Consider the following 24,418-nt stretch of genomic DNA (forward strand, 5'->3'; position numbering starts at 1 on the left):
AGAGTTGGAGTGATGTTTTAGTTTGGCTTTGGTGTCAGTAGCTCACCCTAGAGGAAATTATGTCTCAGTAATATGACACTATGTTCCCGCATATATCAGTCCACTTTGGAACATTAACTTAGTGAATTTCCAGAATTATAAGATAAATGGTACCTAGAAGTTAGTCTCTAGTCCCTCTCAGTATTCTGCTCAGAGGAAAAGGGGAAGAAACAAAAGTGTTCCTAAAGATCACCTCCAATCTGGTCAGTAAAGCTCCACACTGCAGGGTGAGTCAAGGAACTAATTCCGCTATCTTTCCTCTTAAAGCTGAGAACAGCCATGATCAATGGGGAAACAGGTTCTCTCTCTATGGATGTGAAGGTTCCGCTGGACAAAAGGGTAAGGTGCTGGAGAGAAAGAGCCAGGCTCTGGTCCCAAGAGGCAGCATTGCCATTAATTGAGGTTTGGGATGGTGACAAGGAACTTGGACTTAGATAAATTAGAGCTTAAGACTTGAGAGCGTGCTATACCTAGAGGGCTTGATTAGCAAGCATAGCCAAGGGTGCACTGGCCCCAGAAAAGCATCTGGCCAAGGAGCTGTCACTCACATCAAGGCTGGGCTCTTAGGTGACTCCTGAGCAAGGCTGTTGGTAGCCCAAGTTTTTACAGCTCTTCTTCCTTCCTTATGCTGCCTGCTACTTGGCCCTTTTGCTGTTTATGATGGAACGCAGAAAAGTGACAGTTAATTTCACAAATTGTTAGCAGTTCCTGTAAAACATGTTATATGGGAAGAGGTTAAAAATGATTGCTATTCTCTATAGCTGATTTTTATCCACTGTAACCACAGATGCTCAAGAATCGATACCCTCACTGACACTATTACTGTCTTCACAGACCCGCACATCACTTATAAAAGATCATTTCACCTTCTCACTTAAAAGGTTCCAATACATTTTCAGTGAATTTTCATTGTCCCTTGACATATTTACAAATGTCACCTCCTCCCTCACAACCACTCCCACCTCCTCCTCCTGTTGCCCATCTGTCTCAGCTAAAAGAACACAGGCATTTGTCTGCAACAATTAGACCCAAGTTCTTCTACAAACACAGACCTCCATGGAAGCCAAATAAAGCACTGGGAAGGAAAAGCAATTCACTGTATTCCTTTGAGATGCACAGACTAACTCTCCCTGGGACAAATATCTGACTTCCGTAGCTGCTTTTTTCATAGGTTCTGGGCAGGGAAGGGCCTCTTTTAGGCAGACTGGGCAGCACCAGTGACGTGAGACCATCAATTGCAGCAGCTGCTTCTCCTGATCCAAAAAACCAGAGGTTTCTTGAATGAGCCCCCACCTTGATCCCAACCAGACTCCCACTCACATGCACAAGGGCACAAGGGCGCTCTCACTGGCCCAACCCTGCCAGAGCATTAAGTAGGGGTTGTTTTTATGCTACAATGAAAACATTAACATGCCCATGGTACACAGCAACTTTAGGACATATTTGAGTGTGGCTATACTATGCGGAACATAGACCAGCTTATGAAGTGGGTATGGTTTGTCTACTGTCCTTTCTTTCTCATGCTGCCTTCCCACTTCTCAAAGCCACCAAGGGGGAGTCCTAACCAGATCCAGGCAGCCTGAGCTTTTCTGAAACCCCAGGCCCTCCCTTTGAAATGTGTACATTGCTGCTAATAAATCATCCAAGTGACATTTGCAATTTAACAAAGTCTTCTTGACATAAAGAAGTAGGGTGATGATGATGATCATGGTCACAACCATGATGGAGATTTCGTAACATGTATGTGTTCATGCCTTACTGCTACTATTATTATTAATAATAAAATAATAGTAATAATGGCAGCTAACATTTATTAGAAACTGTATTAAGCACTTAACGTGTTCACTCAATACTCACAACTTTATGAAGTAGGTACTATCCTATCCCCATGTTACAGTTGAGGAGATTCAGAGATTAAAGATTCTAGACCTCACACTCTTGAGCACTACTGTATAAGGCCTTATTGTAGGACTGGCCCTGAATTCTCAACTCACTCGCCCACCTTAAAGATTTCTCAAGACTCTCTTTAGAATAGCATTGCTATTCTACCTTTACAATTCATTATCTTCTCCTCTCCCTCTGCCCATCATAGCAAAAATCTCCTCTTTAATCTTTCCTTTCTCTACTCTCATGCCAGAAGCTACTGCACCTGCACTGTGTGTGGAGGCGGGGGGAGGCATTTTGCTGGTATAAAGGCCACCATGGTGGAGTCCAGCGTCTCACTACTCTGGTTTACAATGATGCCACGCTTCCCGGTGGTGCTCCACTTGGTTCACTACCAACTGCTCTGTCTCTCCTTCATGTCCTCTCTTTGTCAGAGTCACAGGCAGTCAATCAGTCTATACCAGTCCTCTCTCAGCTCAGGGGTGGATCTCACCTGGCAAGCATATTCCTCAGTAGCAGCACTCCTCAGGTCTAGGCCAAGGGAAACTTTCTTAAAACTTTCTTTTCACTCAAGCCATCCTCCTGGAAGGTGATAATTTGTTTTGCCATTTTCTTTAGGAGATTTTGCATGCATCCCTATTTCTCACAGATTATTCAGACCTTTCCAAATCTCTCCTAAACTTCAGACAGGTGACCATGGTGACATGACCAAGGACAATAGTAGCAAACCCAGCATGGTTTAGAGCAGGACTCACAAACCCAAAAACCTATGGGGCCAGATGGGTCATGTTCAGAAATGGGAGTGAGAGAAGCAACAAGCCTCAATCCTGGGGGTGCTGGGAACTATGGAAAGCTGGAGAGTACACGTCACACACACACACACACACACACACACACACACACACACACACACACACAACAGCTGGCACCAGCATTAGAGCAGCTTCACCGAATGTTCCTCTGCCTTCTAATCCCTATGCACTGGATGAGGCCTTACTGTAGGGCTGGCCCTGAATTCCTACAGGATCCTAAGGAGACAGGATTAAAGTATCCTGTGGTTCTCTCTCTCTCTCTCTCTCTCTCTCTCTCTCTCTCTCTCTCTCTCACACACACACACACACACACACACACACACACACACACACACACTTTTATTTCCCATCAAAGAGAGGCAATCTATTGAAAGGAGAGATTGTTATGACAGCTCTTTACTTTCATCTTCCAAACCTCTCCAACTCTCTCTTTCTATTAATAGGATTCAGGAATACCCCACCCCCTCCTTCTCTTTTCCTTTAGCAGGATTCAGGAATACCCCACCCCCTCCTTCTCTTTTCCTTTAGCTTTAGTCTTAAAAGATAACCTCAAAGTTCTGATTTCAGTCATGGGGGAGTAGCTTGTATTTAGACTAACCTTCCAGCAGATGACAATTATAAATATGGAAAATATATTTTTGTAAAAAAACAATGTAAAGGCACATGAAAGTGACTAAAAGCAGGCAGAAACTAAGGCTGAAGAGGATTTCAGCTGTCGCCTATGGTAGTGGGAACAATTTGGAGTCGGAGTCACACTGAGGTGAAGAAGCTTCGTAAACACCACAGGATTTCCTTTACAAGCACAGAAGAGCTACACTTTAGGAGTGAAGACCACGTCTCAAGACCCAGGGATTCACCCTAAACCTAAAAACAAAGTTGAAACACACCTACCCTAAAATAAATGTAAATCCAAGCCTCCACAAGTTCAAGGAGACCTGCCAATGATTTATCTCCCAATAAAATAAAAATCAACACTCTTCAGAGGAAGACAATGTGCCTACAACCTATTCTTTACAACAGCAAGTATACAATAAAAATCATTACACATGTGAAGGAACAGGAAAATGTGACACATAGTTAAGAGAAAAAATGCAGTCTTAAAACTGAACCAGAGATGACCCAGCTGTTAGAATTAGAAAAACTTTGAAGCAGATATGATAAATTTGCACAAGGAATTTTAAAAAGATGGTCATAATGAGTGAATAGTTAGAGAATCTCAGCAGAGAAATGATAGAATTTGATTAAAGAGCAGAACCACTATAAGTGAAATGAATGTAGGGCTTTATTCTAGGGGTTAGACCTTACGAAATTGTGGGAGCTGGTGAAGAAGTATACAGAAGGCTGTAGTGACCTTAAAGTCATCATAGGACAGCAGGGACCACAGTTTGGAAGGAAAGCTGGAAGCTATATGGGGAAAGCAAGAACAAACTGGAGCACATGAAGAGAAACAGGAACCTATGAGGAAAAACTAAAATCCAACCACAGTGAAGTCAGTGACCTGCAGAAGGAGCTAGGGCTCTTCACATGGAGCCATATACTCACAGGGCTCAGGTCTCAGAGAAACAGAAGGAGATCCAGTGGCAGCTGAGGAAGCTTTGGGTGTGGCTGCTTACCCAGGCCAAGAAGGTAAGCCAACAGCTCAGAGCAAGCTACAAGTGCCTGATACTTACCTTTAGTGTGTAAAATGGTTGCTGCTTCATGTTTGCCCAGAAAATCTCTTGCAAACTTCTCTTTTGGCCAACCCAAACTTGGAATCATATAGGGAAGTGAATTTGGAAATGTAGTTCCAGCTTAGTTATTTTGACACAGCATGAAATGACCACAAGAATCAAATACAGTTTTTAGAACCAAATAGTACAGTATCTGAAATGAAATTTTTACTGGATGGGAATTCTGCTCAAGATGGTAGAGTAGATAAATGCTGTGCTCACCTCCTCTTATGACCACTACAGAGTACAACTACTTACAGAACAACCATCATTGAGAACTACCTGAAGACTAGATAAACAGAAGTCCTACAACCAACGATATAAAGAAAAAGCCATGTTGAGACTGGTAGGAGAGGTGAAGACATAGAAGAGGCTGTTCCCACATCCATGTGTGGTGGTACAGAATCAGGAAGGATATCTCAGTGCAGAGGTCTCCCATGAGGAGCCAGGGGTCCCATCTCCACACTGGGCTCCCCAGCCCAGGATTCCAGTACTGGGAATAGAAGTCACAATAATTCCTGGCTATGAAAAACAGTGGAGATTGCAACTGGGTGAGGCAAGGGCTGCTGGAGTCCAGGCACTACAGGTCTTCAAGGGCCCATGCTCGGACTTACTCAAACTCACTCACTGGGGCAGCAGCTCAAAAAACACCAGGGACAAAAGGGGAAGAACTGAATTGTCTGGCTTCAGGACTAGCGCTAAAAGGCAGCTGGTAGGTGCCATTGTTCCTTTGCTGAGCCCTCTCTCAACATAGCCCGCAGGAACAAGCAGGCATCAAGCATGAGTCTCCATCAACCTGTTTAATACTGTACTTTCATGCTGGTGATTCTGAGATCCTGCACTACCCAACTTGCAGGCCCACTCAAGCCTCTTTGAGCAGCTTTTCCATACTAACAGCCTGTCTCAGCTTATGCTGTGGATTTTCCTAAAATCTCTCAAAGGTCCACAAACTCCAAACAAGCGGCATTTGGCCTTGGCGTACCCCATATCTGTTGCTAAACAGTCACAAGCCTGGCACTAGTGACAGCCAGACTTCATTTGCAGTTTAGCCTCCCCCAAGCACCTCGAAGCTCAGCGCAAGCAGCAACAATTTGCAGATCACTTTGTAACTCATACCAACTGGCCCCAGGCTGGGCACAGGTGGCAGCTAACCTTGGCCTGTACCAGATCTCTTCCCAAGAGGCCCAGAAACTGGTGGTGTGCTTAAGAACACAACAGAGCACCCTCCAGACACCTCCACAAATGACATACCAAAGGGTGGACTCAGCAGGCACCAGAGCCCCAATAAAGTGAATCCCATTTGGTGGGGTTGGCCAAACACAATAGCCATTCCTCACAGCCAATCAGCCTGAAAGTCAATCCCTCCCACTGATGTGCCAATAGCAATCAAGGCTCAACTACAACAGGAGGGGACACACAACCTACACAAGGGACAGGCCTGGGGCACCCAGCTCAGGTGACCAGGAGAGTGCACCACAGGGATCCACAGAACACCTTCTACATAAATTACTCTACCAAGACCAGGAGACATAGCAAATCTTCCTAATACAGAGAAACAAATATGAGTCAGCCAAAATGAGGAGACAAAGAAACATGTCCCAACTGAAACAACAGAACAAAACTCCAAGAAAAGAACTAAAACAATAGGAGACAAGCAATTTACCAAATGCAGAATTCAAAACACTGGTTATAAGAATGTTCAATTAACTTAGGGGAAGAGTAGATGAATTTGGTGAGACCTTGAACAAAGGAGATAGGAAACATAAAAAAGAACCAGTCAGAAATGAAGTGTACAAGAACTAAAATGAAGAATACTCTAGAGGGAATCAACAATAAATTAGATGAAGCAGAGGATTAAATCAACAATTTTGAAGACAAGGTAATGGAAAACACCCAATCAAAACAGAAAAAATAAAAAAAAATAATCCACAAAATAAGGATAGTTTAAGGGGCATCAGGGGTAAAATCAAGCATACCAACATTCACATCAGAGTGGTACCAGAAGGAGAAGAGTGAGAGCAAAGGATTGAAAATCTATTTGAAGAAATAATGATGGGAAACTTTCCTAACCTGGCAAAGGAAATAGACATACAAGTCCAAGAAGTGCAGAGAGTCCCAAATAAAATGGGACCCAAATAAGAAGGGAGCTCCCATAGGTTTGTCAGCTAATTTCTCAACAGAAACTTTGCAGGCCAGAAAGGACTGGCACAAAATATTCAAAGTAATGAAAAACAAGAACCTACAACCAAGATCACTCTACCCAGCAAGGCTATCATTAGAATAGAAAGACAGCTAAAGAGCTTCCCAGACCAAAAAAAAAAAAAAAAAAAAAAGCTAAACCAGTTATATAAGATATGTTCAAGGGACTTCATTAAAAAGAAAAGATCAAATACAGGCAGTCCTCTGGTTACATGGACTTGACATACATCATTTCGTGGTTACGTTGCCATCTCCCATTTATTTATAAAAAAAAAAGTTCCATCATTTTGACGTATGTACATATGTGCTTAATGTTTTTTTATTATTTATTTACCACAAGTAAAGGTCAGGAATTGTTATCTTTCTTTTAAATTTTTTTAGTGTTTCATTTCATTACTGCTGTGTATGTGCTCCATGTGAGTGATGTAGGTACTTATGTAGGTGGGTTCCAACCTACGGCAAAAATCGTGTTACATCGTGCCGTAGGAACGGATCTCCGATGTAACCCAAGGACCTACTTTATATGAATAATCCTTTATAATAAAAGCCTAGGTGGCATCATTCCCTTGTGCGACATCATCACAAGATGGCCGCCACAAGATGGCCGCCCTCATGTCATCACAAGATGGCCACCACAAGATGGCTGGCAGGGGAGGGCAGTTGGGGGCGACCACGTCGGCAGGGGAGGGCAGTTGAGGGTGACCAGGCCTGCAGGGGAGGGCAGTTAGGGGTGACTGGGCCTGCAGGGGAGGGCAGTTGGGAGCGACCAGGCCCACAGGAGAGGGCAATTGGGGCCATCAGGCCAGCAGGGGAGGATAGCTGGGGACAATCCAGCCAGCAGGGGAGGGCAGTTGGGGGCGACCAGGCTGGCAGCTGAGGGCAGTTGGGGCCATCAGGCCAGCAGGGGAGGGCAGTTGGGGCCATCAGGCCAGCAGAAAAGGCAGTTGGGGGCAATCAGGCTGGCAGGCAGAAGCAGTTAGGGGCAATCAGGCAGGCAGGCAGGCGAGCGGTTAGGATCCAGCAGTCCCAGATTGTGAGATCGGGCCTAAACCGGCAGTCAGGCATCCCCCAAGGGGTCCCAGATTGGAGAGGGTGCAGGCCAGGCTGAGGGACACCCCTCCCCCCATGCACGTATTTCATGCACTGGGCCTCTAGTATATGAATAATAAAGTGGCAATAATTACATATCTATCAATAATTATTTTAAATGAAAATGGATTAAATGCTCCAATCAAAAGACATAGGATGGTTGAATGGATAAAAAAACAAGAACCATACATAATGCTGTCTACAAGAGACTCACTTCAGATTGAAAGACACACAGACTAAAAGTGAAGGGTTGGAAAAGATATTTTATGCAAATGAAAATGAAACAAAAGCTATGTTAGCAATACTTACATCAGACAAAGTAGACTTTAAAACAAAGGCTGTAACAAGAGACAAAGAAGAACCCAGTAATTCCACTTCTAGGTATTTATCTGAAGAAGTCCAAAACACTAATTTGAAAAGACATATGCATCCCTATGCTCATTGCAGAATTATTTACAATAGCCAATATATGGAAGTAGCTTAAGTGTTCATCAAGTGGATACATATAGACAATGGAATATTACTCACCCATAAAAAATAATGAAATAATATTTGTGACACCATGAACGGACCTAGAGGGTACGATGCTAAATGAAATAAGTCAGACAGAGAAAGACAAATATCGTATGATTTCGCTTACGTGTGGAACCTTAAAAAAAATAAGCGAACAAACAAAACAGAAATAAACTCATAGATACAGAAAACAAATTGATGGTTGCTCGGTGGGAGGGGCATAGGGAGAAAGAGAGAAACATCGATGTGAGAGAGACACATCAATTGGTTGCCTCTCCTACCCATCCATACTCGGGCCAGGGATCAAACCTGCAACCCTGGTATGTGCCCTTAACAGGGAATGGAGCCCGTGACTCTTTGGTGCTCCAGCCAATGCTCTAACCGAGTGGTCGGCAAACCGCAGCTCGCGAGCCACATGCAGCTCTTTGGCCCCTTGGGTGTGGCTCTTCCACAAAATACCACAGCCTGGGCAAGTCTATTTTGAAGAATTGGCATTAGAAGAAGTTTAAGTTTAAAAAATGTGGCTCTCAAAAGAAATTTCAATCGTTGTACTGTTGATATTTGGCTCTGTTGACTAATGAGTTTGCCGACCACTGCTCTAACCACAGCAGAGCTCCCTTCCAACATCTTGCTCCAGTTTTCAAGATGCAAGAAAAGCCAGAAAGAAGTGAGGGAAATAAGAACAGCTCCTGAGCCAACTGGAACATGTGGCTTTCTTAAAGACATAAACTTGAGTCTGTGGACCAGACACTGTGAACTTCAGAGCCCAGCGCAAATCCTGCTGTTCCCTGGACCGACTCCCATCTATTAAAAACACACTCACAACCTCAGAGCAACCATAGGCAAGAGATGCTATTGTTAACCCTGATTTACAAATGAGAATTCTGATGTTTAGAAAAGTGATTTATCTCAGAGCACACAGCTTAAATCCAGATCTGTCTGATTCACAGCCTCTGTATACACTACCTGATGCTCTAATTTACGCAAATGCAAGTTAAACCTGAAAGAAGGCAGCTTTGAAAGGAAAGAAGTTGTAAAGAGTGACATCGACTGGGAGAGGTTTAGTGGAGAGAATGGTGACCCCACTCTCCCTTGGCTGTATTCAAGAAAGGGGAGGGCTGTGGTGGATTGGACAGAAGCTTTTAGCACCACATAGATTCCCTCCAACTGTATAAATATTCCACTCTGGTCCCCTATGAAGCCTAGAATCAGTCTACACCCGCACTGTCCAATACAATAGTCACTACCACATTGGTGATCTCAATTTAAATTTTCCTTAACCAAAGTTTGAAGATTCATTTCCTTATTTGCACATATCAAGGTTCAGTATCATTTGTGCCATGGCCACTTTATGGGACAGCACAGGTCTAGCCCTTGGTCCTTCAGTCAGGCCACCCCCAAAGGCTGCTGGGCCTGCGATGATGAGTCTGCCTGTAGTGTCCAGAGATGAGGCATGCTGGTGCTGGTTAGGGGTGAGGGAAGTGGCACAGAGCTGGTGAAACCCCAAGGGCTTTAGGTAAGGAGGTGGGTGGCATGGTCAGCCACTCTTCTCTCGAGCAAACATCTTTATTTTCTCTTTCAGAAGAGAGTCCTTTTCCTGACCAATGACTACTTCTTCACAGACATCAGTGACACACCTTTCAGGTGAGGAAACAAGTTTTGTTTGCGGAGTGGAAGGATGAGTAGAACATGAATATCAACAACACGGGGGAGAACATTCAGGTCGGTGGATGCATTTACTCACAGTAAACGGCAGTTTTGTGGCAACAGAAAAAGACCCAGGTCTGCATCCAGGAAACTTAAGAGGTCTAGTCCTGCTTTGCAGGTGTAGCCTATTGTGCAGAGTCTGGAACCAAACTGCCTGAGTTTAAATCCCAACTTTACCGCTTACAGGCTGTGTGACCTCTGTCAAGTTACTTTACCCCTCTGTGCTTTAGATTCCTCACCTGTAAAATGAGGGTTGTAATAGTAGCTACTTCTTGGCGGTATTGTGAACATTGAATGGCATAATCTACTTAAAGATCTTAATGCATGCAGTTGTAAGCAATTGTTAGATGAAAAATCAAATTTAAAGAACTCCTAGGTTTCCTCCAGCAGTATAAATATTTAACTCCAGGTAATATATAGATTAGGAAACAAATAGTCTTTATCTCTGAATTATCTTATTTCTCAATAAAGCATGGTTCCCAGCCCTGACTGCTCATTAGAATACCTGAGGAATTTTATACATTAGCCAATGTCCAGGCCCCATCCAAACCAATTTACTCAGAATTTCTAGGATGGGGCCCAGACACTAGTGTCTTTTAGAGCTCCTTCAGTGATTCAGATATTTGGCCAAGGTTCAAAAGCAATGTTCTACCAGAAGAGAGAGGAAGGCATCATGGGATTCACCAGTTGGGAAAGGATTCTTCTATTTGGGGGTTCCTGAGAGGTTCAGGGTGTAACTTGATTAAAATAGGTGCTGAGGAGAATCTTTGGTCTGTAGGATTTCCAGGTCCTTTTCAGGAAGAAAGGCTAATGTAAAAATAGAAGTGCTGCCTGAGTTCTGAGGGGACCAAGGAGCTTGGTGCGTCTCTCGTCTTGGGTGTGGACAGCTCGTACACTTAGAGCTGGTGAAGGGCAGGACATGGACCGGACGTTGACTTGCACTTGCAGTTGGTGAGGACCTGGGTTCTCTGCTTTCCCCACAGTCTGGGCGTGGTGCTGTCCCAGGGCCACGGAGAATACATCCTCCTGGGGAACACATCTGTGGAAGAAGGTGGGTCGGCGCCAAGTACAGATGGACAGTTTAGAGGGGAAAATGGATGCTCCTGGGATACTGAGCAGGACCAACTGGAGCTAGAGCTGGTCCGACAGGCTCCAGGTCCTGGGCTTGAGAACAGACTCTCAGAGCCGGGCTGCGAGGAGGACGGTCTGTGTGTCCGAGCACCGTGGGTGTGCAGCATCTGCCAGTCAGCCATCAAAACCGACAGAGCCTAAGACGTGCCAACTTCCGCACTGCCAGGTCCTGGGAGGCTCTGCTGGGCCAGGGGGAGGGCCTCCAGGGGATGTGTTTCTCTGAACAAACCTGAATTTAACCTGTCTGGAGAAGGCATGAGAAAGAGGCTGGGAGGAGTGAGGAAGCAAATCTGTAGCCGTTTGCTTGGGCTGCTGTACAAAGTGCCACAAATTGGGTGGCCCTGACAACAGAAAGTATTCCCTCATAGTTCTGCCGGCCAGGCTGCCTCCAAGGCCCCTTTCAGCTCCTGATGGTCCCCACATCCTTGGCTTGCACTGCAGCTCTTCCATGTCTCCTCCATCATCACATGGCTTCTCCCCTTGTGTGTCTCTATTTTCCCTTCTTATGAGGATGCCAGGCACCCTAGATTAGGGACCACACTAATGACCTCATCGTAACTTGAATACATCTGCCAAGACCCTATTGCCATATCAGATCACCTTCACAGGTACTGGGGGTTAAGACTTCAACATAACATTTTGAAGGACACAATGCAACCCATAACAGGGAGCTCATGGGAAGTGAACCTGAGAAGGATGCTGGGAAATGGCAGGGAGGATGGCAGAGAAGGGCCCACCCTCCCTAAAGCAACCTGTTCATGACTAGCAGCTGCCTGGGTACCTTGAGCGAACAAAACCCATATCCAGGGCTCAGGGCGTCCTTGAGAGATGTGGTCACAACCGTATTCAAAGCCCATATTCTGTCCATTCCCTTTACCATGCCTTGAATGTACCTTGTCTCTCCTCTCTGCCACGGCCACTGTCCCCTCTCTCCTAGGTAGCCATAGCAGCCTCCCGGGGGCCTCCTGCCTCTTCCTTTCTTTGAACTTCTTTCTGCCAGAGGGAACTTTCTAGAAATGCCAAATTGGATTGTGTTGCTGCTAAAGGACCTTCACTGGCCTTCTGCTTTTTCTCATTTCCCTACACACTAGGCTTCAAGGTCTTCCCATCGCTGCACTCTCCCCCGAAATGCTCTCCTCTCCAGCCCCATCCTCTTACCCAGCTAACTCGGACCCAGTCCCCAGGTCCAGTGTACACCTCACTTTCCCAGGAGCCCCCCAGGACCCCTGTCCATACCCAGGCTGGGCTATGTGCCCAGCTGTGAACTCCCATGTCCCCTGAATTTGCCCTTTCACAGCCCGTGTCCTGGTGCTGGAACACCCCTTCCTTTTTCTGCAGGCCCCAAAACAAACTTCCCTGGCCGCCATGGTGTCTTCCTCCTCCCTGTGCTCTTCTTCCTCTCCCAGATATCCCATCTCATTGCTGCAGGGACGGGGTGCCCTCCATCACCCACCTCAGTGGATGAGACCAGCCAGTGATCCAAGGGCTTAAAATCATGGACTCAAATGGGCTTCCTGGCCTTCCTGTGGGGACAGGAGTGTCACCCTTTGGCTGTTTGCCTGCGTCTATGTCAGCCCAGAACCTCTTTTAGTGAAGCCACGCATGACCCCTCGGCATTTCCATCATTCTTGCATTCAATTTGAGGAACCTCAATTTGAGCACCTATTTATTTTTGAGCACTGAGGGTGCTCACTGGGGTGCTTTTTCATTCATTCATTCAATCAACAAATATGTGGAGCCCATGGTCAGTGTAGGTGCTGGGCTGGGCATGAGGCTACACAGATTACACAAAATAGACATGGCCCATCTCTGGGATCACCTTTTGACTGGCCATTTAGCTCAGTCGGGTACAATGAAGACGAAATCACTGGTTTCAAAGTATTAGCTCCTTCAAGGGAGACCTAATAGTTAGGATTTGGACATGAGGCAATGGGGAGAAAGAACATTTCAGGGCATGGGGAGCAACGTGGACAAAGGCATGGTCTGTGTAAACCCAGCCCAGCCCTACTCTGAGATGAGAAAAGGAAGAGTAAACCCAGCCCTTCCCTGAAGAAGCTTCCCAACAGTTGTTTCTAAACAGTTCTGGTCACATCCTCACATGGGGTGAGCATCCTACTGAATGTGAGCTCTGGTTTCAGGCCTGCATGACCTGCTGCACCCAGATCTGACCCTGGCCAGAGACTGGTAAGTGGGGAAGTCACTGCACATGAGGAGGAGAAGGCAGGAGGGAGGGAAGAAGAGGGGCAGGATTTTTTGAGGTAACTTTGAATCCTCTGGATTCCAGGATCTACTGCATCACAGATATCGACCCCGACCACCGGAAGCTCAGCCAGCTGGAGGCCATGGTCCGCTTTCTGACAGGGGAGGACCCAGACCTGGAGTGTGCGTGTTGTCCGCCTATGAGGGCTTTCCTCTGGGACCCTGCAGCTCAGGGAGGGCTGGGGCTAGGAAGAGAGGGCTGGGGCTAGGGGAGGGCTGCCAGGTAGCTCTATCCGGGGAACTTACTGATGGCCTAGGAGGACAGGGAGACTTCCCAAGACAAAGCAGAGACAGCCTGGTGACTAAGTGCTCCTGGAACGGGGCACATGAGCACATCCCCATGTCAGGGACTAGGATCTCTGCAAACCTCCTTCACCTGTGCACTATAAGGCTCCAAAGGACACTTCCACAGTGTAAAGGCATCCGCCTAACCATCAGACCTGTCCCACCACCACCTAGCAGTGGGCCTGGGCCAGCAGCTGACACTCCGTCCTCATCTCTTCTGAGGAGAGCATTTGACCAGACAGCCTCTCACAGCCTGTGTCTGTGAGTGTTTTCTAACACCTGGTTCTCAGACTAACCTTAAGTTCCCCTCCACTAACTCAACTGTGAAATTACACCATCAACATGATACTTTTTCTTTCTCTTTGGAAGAAGGAGCAGGTCATTTTGTCACATGTCACCAGCAAGAGAAGACTCCACTTTCTATGCTGTCCCAACATTCATTCCATGAATGATCCATACTGAGTATGTCCTCTGTGCCAGGCCTGGAGCAGGCACTGAAGCTAGAGATGCCCCAACCAGGCGAGGCCCTTGCTCTCAGGGAGCTCATAATCTCGTGGGGAAACCACACAATGAAGAAGCAAGCCTACGTGTGTAGGTATAGGTTGTTACAGGTTGTGCTGTTTAGGAAAAGATGGGGTCTGCTGTAAACAAATGGTCAGGGAAGGCCACCTCTGACAGCCAGTGTCACTTACCACCCAAGTGGTTCATGGGTACAGGATGATGGTGGTGATGAAAATGTTGTGGAACTAGACAGATGTGATGACTGCACATCATTGTGAATGTACAAAATGCCACTGAATCACATACTTTAAATTGGAGTTTATGTTCCATGAATTTCACCGCAATAAAAGTAAATACCTTAAAGGGAGTGAGAGAAAAGAAAGAGTCACCCATGAAAAGAGCATCCTGGCCAAGGGAACAGCCTATGTGGAGGCTCTCAAGCAAATCCAAATTCACAGACCTGCCTAGGCCAGCGAGTGTGAGGGCGATGACCAAGGAGCAGAGTGATGGGAGTTGAGATGGAGAGCGGGCTGCCCACCAACAAAGTCTGATGTCACTGAGGGATTCTCTAATTGCACAGAACATTAGAACTGGAAAAAGCCTTAGAGATCGTTTGGTTCCACTCACATGTTGTCTGGGGTTGAGGAAATGAAGGCTGGGGGAGGTGCAGCGACTTCCTCAAATTCATGTAGGTAATTTTACATGCTCCGGACATAGGTTTATGAGGCACCTCTTGCTCCTTGAAGGTCAGGGTTGTCAAAAGGGCAGATGAGCTGTGCTTATAATCATGGGGGAAGTAAGTAGATTGGTCTTCTTTGATTTTGCATCCAGGTGACGAGGAGCTGGTGCGGGAGGTACTGTTTGATGCCGTGGTGACAGCCCCCATGGAAGCCTACTGGACAGCGCTGGCTCTCAATGCCTCTGAGTATGTACAGGCTGGGGGTGAGGGCTCCCAGAAAGAGGAAAAAAAGGGAAAGAGGTCCTGGCCCCTGCGTTCCCTCGGCTGAGTCAGGGTCCCTCCCACTAGGGAGCTTAGGAGATCATCCAAGTCCTTTGGCCTAAGATGAATGGTGATGAGAGTGGGAAGACAGGGAGAGTGAGAGCAACATTCACACAGCCCCAGGGTATGCGGCGGCTTTACAAAGCTTCCGCAAACCGCACACCCCTCGGGAGAAACACCCCGAGCAAACCCCTGGTCACAGGACCAAAGCCCCCAGCCCACACTGCAGAAGCCCCATTATAAGAACCCTGTCTCAGGGTTGGGCTCTCATTGTGAGAACCCACTACCACAGTGCCCTGAGGAAGCAGGTCAGCAGATCAGTGCCTCGTCTCCAGGAGCTGAAGTCAAGACACCATGAAGTGCAAATTTCACCTCCGAGTGTCCCAGCGCCTTAGATTTCCTCACTGTCTCTGCTGACTTTTACTTGGTGCTATTGTGCTTAGCAGACAGATAGAAAGAAGAGATGAACAGTTGGAGTGTGTGTGTGTGTGGGGGGGGTATGTGTGTGTGCATTTGCATGTACATGTGTGTTCACATGCATGTAAGAGCACATGAGTGTTGGGAGGGGGTAAGATAAGAGGTTAAAAATAGAGTGGGGTCCTGGCAGGGTGGCACAGTTAGTTGGAACAATGACCTGTAAACCAAAAGGTTACAGGTTTGATTCCCTGTCAGGGCACCTACCTAGGTTGTGGGGTTAGATCCCCTGGTCCAGGGCGTAAGGGGGCAGCCGATCGGTGTATCTTTCATACATCCATGTTTCGCTCTCTCTTTCTCTTTCTCTCTCTCTCTCCCTCCTTCCTCTCTCTCTAAAAAGCAATGAAAACATATCCTCGGGTGGGCCATACCTTGTTCCTGAATAGGAATGAAAATGTCCAATTTTCCTAGACACTTGATAAGTTAATTAATACTACCCTAATGTAAACATTAACAGAATTTCATGGGAAAAATCACCTACTTAGAAAAGCAAGATGCATTTTTTATATACCAATAACAAACTATTGAAAAGATAAATTAAGAGACAATCCCATTTATAGTTGCATCCAAAAGAATAAAATACCTAGGAATGAATTTAACCAAAGAGGTAAAAGGCCTGCACTCAGAAAACTACATAGTGCTCATGGATTGGGAGAACTAATACCTTTAAACTTTCCATATTACCCAAAGCAATCCACAGATTCCATGCAATTCCTATCAGAATACCAATGATATTTTTCACAAAACTAGAACTAATAATACTAAAGTTTATTATGGAACCACAAAAGACCCTGAATAGATTCAGCAATATTGAGAAAGAAGAACAAAGTTGGAGATATCATGCTGCCCAATATCAAACTATACTACAAGGTTATAGTAATCAAAACATCATGGTACTGGCATAAAAACAGACTTATAGATTAATGGAACAGAATAGAGAGCCTAGAAATAAATTCACACATATATGGTTAATTAGTCTATGATAAAGGAAGCAAGAATATACAATGGTATAAAGACAGTCTCTTCAATAAATGATGTTGAGAAAACTGGACAGATACATGCCAAAAAAAAAAAAAAAAATGAAACTAGACCACTTTCTTACACCATATAAAAAAAGTAAGCTCAAAGTGGATTAAAGACTTAAATGTAAGACTTGAAACCATAAAACTCCTAGAAGAAAACATAGGCAATACTCTAACATCACTCTTAGTATTATTTTTTTAATATGTCTCCTAGTCCAAAGACAACAAAAACAAACATAAATGAATGGGACTTACATGAAACTAAAAGGCTTTTGCAGTACAAAGGAAAAACATTAAAAAAAAGACAACCAACTGAATGAGAGAAGATATTTGCAAATGAAATATCTAATAAGGAGTTGATATACATTTTGGAAAATGTATAACAAACTCATACAGCTCAACATAAAAAAAATAAAGACCCAAACAATCCAATTAAAACATAGGCAAAGGACATGAATTTCTCCAAAGAGGACATACAGATGGCCAACGGCACATGAAAAGATGCTCAACATCACTAGTCATCAGAGAAATGCAAATCAAAACTATAATGAATACGACCACACACCTGTCAGAATGGCTGTTATCAATAAATCAACAAACAACAAGTATTGTCAAGGATATGGATAAAAGGGAGCCCTAGTGCACTATTGGCAAGATTGCAAACTGGTGCAGCAATCAATATGGAACTTCCTCTAAAAATTAAAAATAGAACTATCATAAGACCCAGCAATTCCACTTCTGGATATTTATCCAAAGAAATTGAAAACACTAATTCTAAAAGATGTATACATCCACATGTTTATTGCAGCATTATTATTTTTTAACAATCTGAATGATATTTTATTTTGCATGAGTATACAGTATGAATGATTAGCTCACAATCCAAGATAGTTTTATAAGTTTTGTTCTTCAAAATGGTGTTAGTGTTGTAGGGCAAAAAAATTACATTTAATTTAACAAAATCAAGAATGATGTATTTGACTTGAAGAGTGGGACCCCGCAGATTACACAGTGGCTCCAAGCAAGCCATTCCTGCATCTCTTCCAGCAAAGGGGATCAAGAGCTAAAAATACCCAGAACACTCAAATGGCACCTAACACACTTTTATGTAAAGGTCAAGCTTGTAAATTATTCATCCATGATACTCAAAAGTGAGAGAACTGAATAGAAAGTTAAAATCTGGAGAATCCTTATTTCCTCCTCTTTGTGGAAAACAGTTTTTCTTCAAGTGGGACCATGACAATCCCTTCACACTCCTTTACTTCCTGGGGCAGGGGTGTTTTACAATATTAGGTCTGATTACATCAATGTCTCGAGACAAGTGCTCCACCATGCTTTCAACAGTTGTTGGTGGTGCATAAAAATCCACCAAGAAATACCCTCCCCTGTTGTGCTGCTGGCTGTGGGCAGAGATCCGACAGGGAAGCACCCGCTTCCCCAGGTTCTCCAAGTTCCTCATGATCTCCCCCCTGTCCATCAGGGCTTCTGTCACCCACTTCAATGCAGCAGCCGTCTCGGGCCGCTATTGCAGCATTCATTATAATAGTCAAGATATGGAAGCAATCTAGGTGTCCATCTATAGACTAACGGATAAAAAAGATGTGGTACTATACAATAGAATATTACTCAGCAATAAAAAAGAATGAAAACTAGCCATTTTTGACAACATGGATGGACCTAGAAGGTATTATGCCAAGTGAAATAAGTCAGACAGAGAAAGACAAATATCATATGATTTCACTTATATGTAGGTCCTAAAAAATAAAATAAATGAACGAACAAAATGAAAATAAACTAATAGATACAGAGAACAAATTGATGGTTGGCATGTAGGACGGCAAATAGAGGGATGAGCAAAAGAAGTAAAAGGGATTAAGTACAAATTGCCAGTTATGAAAATAGTCATGGGCGTGTAAAGTACAGGATAGGAAATATAGTCAGTAGTATTGTAATAACTATACATGGTGCCAGATGAGTACTAGACTTATCATGGCTACTAAACTTATATAATTCATATGGTATATGAATGCCTAATCACTATGCTGTATATCTGAAGCTAACATAGTATGCCAAATATAATTGAAAAATAAATTTAAAATAAATAATTGAGTGAGGAAAATGAGAAATATTTCTACATACTCTTATGGAATGATCTTAGCAATGGAGAAAAGCCTATATAATACCTCCACTGTTTACCTAAAACAAGGAAATGAAAATACATTTTCATCTTACCTAATAATAGAGAAACATGTAAATTGACCGTACCGCTGCTATGCCCACAGCCAATCAGAGTGAGTATGCAAATTAACCTAACAAAGATGGCGGTTAATTTGCATACATACCTGAGTCCTGGGAACCTCCTTGTCACCCAGGTAAATCCCAGCTGGCCATTGGGCAGAGCCTTTAGGCTTGGGAAGGGGCCGAGCCTGCAATCGGAGGGGCGGGGGGCCATGCCCCCTTCCCAAGCCTAAAGCCTGGGGTGGGGGCTTTAGGCTTGGAAGGGGCCGAGCCTGCCATCTGAGGTGCCGGGGGTCCCCCTTCCCAAGCCTAAAGACTGGGACTGAGGCTTTAGGCTTGGGAAGGGGCCAAGCCTGGGATCAGAGGGAAGGGGGAAAAAAATCAATGGAAACATATCCTCCAGTGAGGATAAAAAGAAAAATCAGGAAAGAAATGTCATATCCTATGAAAGACACATCTTGAAAATGCTTAAAGAAAGTTGTCATTTTTTCATGGTGAAGGGACTGCAGTCCATGTTGATGAAAATACCATGGCAGCTGCAGTGACTGGCAGGGGCTGCAGCAGCGGGATGATAGGGCTGGCGTCTTCCCCTGATCAGCCCCTAGTATTACATATTTTGTGGAAGCAGCAGCAAAGGATTCTGTCACAACATGAAAAAGGAGTGGGCCTAAGCCATCAGTAGGACATCCCCTGAGGGCTCCCAGTATGTGAGAGGGGGCAGGCTGGGCTGAAGGACCCCTCCCCAGTGCACAAATTTCATGCACTGGGCCCCTAGTAGTTATATACAATTATATACATATTTGTATGTATGTACATATATACATATTTTTAATTGAACAAAAAACAAGCCAAGAAAAAAATATTACTTATAGGAAGAGTGAAAGAACAGGGGGATTGGAGACAGAGACAGACTCCGCTGAATATGCCTTATTTTCCATATTTGACTTTGGAACCATGTAAATGCTTTATATCATTATAAAACAAAATTAAATTTTAAAATATAAGCTATAAAAATTAAAAACAAATGAAACAAACTTAGCTGTAATGCAGATCTCTGAAATACCGGGCATCAGCCACTGTGGGATGGTGGAACAAGTGAACAGGGATGCCAGACCAAGGTGGGGTGCCAGTCGCTGTCATTGGGGCGAGCCTCTGGTGCTTACTGAAAAGTCTTTGTTCGCGTGCCCTGTGGTCCCACCCACTGCTTGCACCTGCTGCTGGTGCCCGATGCCAGCCCAGATCGCTCAGTGCCATCAGCAAGTGAGAGCGGCAGCTGCTGGCCCCAGTCGCCTCCAGGGCTTCTCCCCCTCCCCCTGCTCCTGAGGGGTGATTGGGGTCGGCAGCTGCCTCTCACAGCTGCTGCTGACCACAGCCCCACTCGTACCTGCTGTCAGCAGGGCCAGCGCCATCAGTGTGGGGGAGCAACGGCAGCAGGAGCAGGGCTGCAGGCAGACAGGGGACCGGGGGCCACAGCAGGAGGGGTTGGGTGGGGGCGCAGAGGATGAGCCAAGACCCACCCCTGTGCCCACCACAGCCTCATGGCCCACAGTTCCTTTCCAGGTGCATGAATTCATGCACTGGGCCCCTAGTATTACATATATTGTGGAAGAAGCAGCAAAGGATTCTGTCACAACATGAAAATGGAGATGTATTAAGTGATTCAGGACCAGGGTCTATATTGTATGTATAAAATAAAAGTCTATTAAGTTATATATGTTATATATAACTATTATCATTAGCACTTATATCCTCAAATATATTTCTTTAAAAAATTCCTGAAATACCCACACATAGGTGAATTCTTTCAAGGGACTTGAAAACATAGAGCTGTAAACACCAAATAAATAAAATCTTAAACTGTGTTCAATCACCATATTGCTAGAAACAATATTGACACTGTTAGTCACAAACTATATTAATTGATAAAGCAATATATAATGTTAATGTAATTAGGAACCAATATTTTCAGCAAAAGAGGAAAGACATACACCTTTTTTAAATCAAAGAAGTTAATATGTTCATGTTGACCAATGTCACCCCAATAAAATTTAATAAAATAAATGAAAAGAAGTTAAGTTTAGATGTGATGCTAAATATGAATTGAAAAATATCAGTGGTCTCATGATGTATTTTCTCTGAAAGCTCTGTCCACTGAAAGGACCAACCTCAGTGAACTATTCAGATCTATATTGTGAACTTTCAATGTCCACATTTAAAAGTCCTCTTTAAAATGAGTGAGTGGTCCTTGGAGCAATGTCAGGACAGGAACAGGAAATGCACAGAATTAGCCAGGAACACCTCCTCCTACCAGGAAGCAAGAAGTTACTAGAGGCTAAAGAGGCTGTGCCAGAAGGACCCCGCGCCACCCTGAAGATCACCTATCCAGTGGTCAGCAAACTCATTAGTCAACAGAGCCAAATAGACACTCTTCGAAGGAGGACAGAAGGAAGGCCAAGAGACATATGAAAACATGCTCAAAGTCACTAATTATCTGAGAGATGCAAATCAAAACAACAATGCAGTGTCATCTCACACCTGTCAGAATGGCTATCATCAAGAAAACAACAAACAACAAGTGTTGGCGAGGATGTGGAGAAAAAGGAACTCTTTTGCACTGCTGGTGGGAATGCAGATTGGTGCAGCCACTGTGGAGAACAGTATGGAGTTTCCTCAAAAAACTAAAAATGGAACTCCCATTTGACCCAGTGATCCCACTTCTAGGAATATATCCCAAGAAACCAGAAACACCAATCAGAAAGGATATATGCATTCCTATGTTCATAGCAGCACAATTCACCATAGTTAAGATTTGGAAACAGCCTAAGTGCCCATCAGCAGATGAGTGGATTAAAAAACTGTGGTACATCTACACAATGGAATACTACGCTGGGGTAAAAAAGAAGGAGTTCTTACCATTTGCAACAGCATGGATGGAACTGGAGAGCATTATGCTAAGTGAAATAAGCCAGTCAGAGAAAGATAAATACCACATGATCTCACTCATTTGTGGAATATAATGAACAACATAAACTGATGAACAGGGACAGATCCAGAGACAGAGAAGCATTGATCAGACTGCCAAACCTCAGAGGGAAGGTAGGGGAGGGTGGGGGAAAGGAGCAGAAATCAACCAAAGGACTTGTATGCATGAATATAAGCCTAACCAATGGACACGAACACCAAGGGGGTGAGGGCATGAGTGGGGGGGTGGTTGGGGGGTTAATGGAGGGATGAGGACTGAGGACACATATGTAATACCTTAATCAATAAAGAAATTTAAAATAAAAAATAAATAAATAAGAAAGATTTATAAAAAATAAAAAAAGAAATACAAGGAACAAGAAAACATGCTAAATAACCCCACAGATCACAATCAGCCAAATCCAGAATGCAAAGAACTCTATAGGACAAATGGCCTAGTCCAGCAAATTAATTGCAAGGTAAAGAAAGGAGAGAGGAAGAGAGGAGAGGAAAAGTTTAAAGAAACTAAAAAGGACTGCTCATGGGTATGGGGTTTCTCTAGGGATGATGAAAATGTTCTAAAATTGACTATGGTGAGGGTTCCACAAATCTGAATGCTAAAGAACATTCAATTTTACACTTTAAATGGATGAATTATATGATGTGTGAATTACAGTTTAATAAATAACTAAATATCTATATTGAGAGAAAGAGAGAGAGGGAAAGAGAGAGATGGAGAGAGAGAAATGGAGAGAGAGAGAGGGAGAGAGAGGAGATATAACAACTATGGACCCTAGTCAGATTCTGATTTAAACAAATTTTTAAAAATGCATAAGGCTATTGGATTATTTAATGGCATTAAAGAATTGTGAGGAGGTTTTAGGTGTGATAATGGCATTGAGGATTTTTTATTCCTCATATTTTAACTAGAGGCTCAGTGCACAAAATTTATGCATGGGGGAGGGGGGGTCCCCTTAGCCCAGCCTGCACCCTCTCCAATCCGGGGCCCCTAGGGGGATGTCTGACTGTGGGTTTAAGCCCGATCCTGGCCTAACCTGGCCGTCGGACATCCCTCTCACAATCCAGGACCTCTGGCTCCTAACTGCTCACCTGCCTGCCTGACTGGTCGCCCCCTTCTGCCCCCCCCCCACCATCCTGGTCACCCCCAACTGCCTCCCCTGCCAGCCTGGTCACCCCACGCATCCTGCTGTTCAGTCATTTGGTCATCCCTCAATAACTCCCCTGTTGGCCTCGTCACCCCATGCAGCCTGCTGTTCTGTGGTCTGTCTGGTTGTTTCGGTCGTGACGACCCCTGGCTTTTTATATATTAGGATGATAGAAATTATTTGCCAATGAAATTATTTCTTGGATTTACTTCAAAATAATCTAGTTGAGGGGCTTGGGAGGCTGTACAAGAAACAAGATTGACATGGACTGGTAATCGTTGAAGCTGAGTTATGGTGCAGAAGTCTCATCAGACTCTTCTCTCTACTTTTGAATAGATAAATGCATTGAGAAGCTTTTTAAATATATACAGGTGCTTAGGCCTCACCCCCAGATATTCTGGTCTCTATAATACTGGAGCAGATAGGCCCCATGTGCACCTCCAGACCTTTTCCTCAGTGCTTTTCCCATGTAGACCAAGTGTTTTAATCCAGCACCAGGTACTATCAGGTGACAGTGTATGGTGCAGCCTTCATCAAAGAATTCCATTAGGGAAACCCCAACAGCCACACAGTTGAGCTTTGATTTAAAAAAAATTCTTCCCCTTGTCAATGCTTTAGGTATTGTCTACCTTATACACTCACCAACAACACTAATCCAGGCACAGAGAGAAATTGGGTAATAGTCTGCAATAAATTGGGCGAGGAGCAAAAACATTAATAAAGTTAGAAGTTATTAAAGCCACATATGACATGCCCACAGCTAATAGCATATTTAAAGGTAAAAAGGGTTAAAAGTTAAAAGCTTTTCTTCTAAGATCATACACAAGACAAAGATACCCACTGTCCACACTTTTATTCAACATAGTAGTGGCTGTCCTACCAAACAAATAGGCAAGAAAAAAAAAAAAGAAAGAAAAGAAAAGGCATTCTAATTGGAAAGGAGGAAGTAAAACTTATTCTATTTGCAGATGACATGATATTATATTTAGAAAGCCCTAAAGACTCCACACACAAAAACTGATGGAACTAATTTTAAAAATTCAGTAAAGTTTCAGGATATAATATCAACATAGAAAATTCAAATTACAACAAACTATGAGAGAGAGAAGTTCAGAAAACAATTCCTGCCTGGCTGTGGTGGCTCAGTGGATTGAGCATCATCGCCTGTACCAAAAGGTTCCCAGTTCGATTCCCTGTCAGGGCATATGCATGGGTTGCAGGCTCGATCCCCAGTAGGGGGCATGCAAGAGGCAGCCAATCAATGATTCTCTTTCATCATTGATGTTCTATCTCTCTCCCTCTCCCTTCCTCTCTGAAATCAATAAAAATATATTTTTAAAGAAATAAAATAAAACAATTCTATTCAGAACTGCATCAAAAAATAAAATACTTAGAAAAAAAATTAACCAGGGAGATGAAAGACCTGTAC

The 24,418-nt window shown here is 44.1% G+C and overlaps 1 protein-coding gene across 1 annotated transcript in view; it reads left to right on the top strand.

Moving 5' to 3' along the window:
- Positions 1 to 24,418, top strand: part of CACNA2D4 (calcium voltage-gated channel auxiliary subunit alpha2delta 4) — a gene marked incomplete at both ends in the record, with an annotated part of 122,323 nt that overhangs the window by 43,919 nt on the left and 53,986 nt on the right. The window contains 6 exons of the mRNA XM_080660714.1: positions 307 to 378; positions 9,828 to 9,889; positions 10,936 to 11,003; positions 13,222 to 13,267; positions 13,368 to 13,465; positions 14,960 to 15,053. Coding sequence (XP_080516840.1) covers positions 307 to 378; positions 9,828 to 9,889; positions 10,936 to 11,003; positions 13,222 to 13,267; positions 13,368 to 13,465; positions 14,960 to 15,053 — 440 coding nt within the window. The remainder of the gene's footprint in view (positions 1 to 306; positions 379 to 9,827; positions 9,890 to 10,935; positions 11,004 to 13,221; positions 13,268 to 13,367; positions 13,466 to 14,959; positions 15,054 to 24,418) is intronic.

Source organism: Plecotus auritus, assembly GCF_963455305.1.
Source record: "Plecotus auritus genome assembly, chromosome: 3".
NCBI lineage: Eukaryota > Metazoa > Chordata > Mammalia > Chiroptera > Vespertilionidae > Plecotus > Plecotus auritus.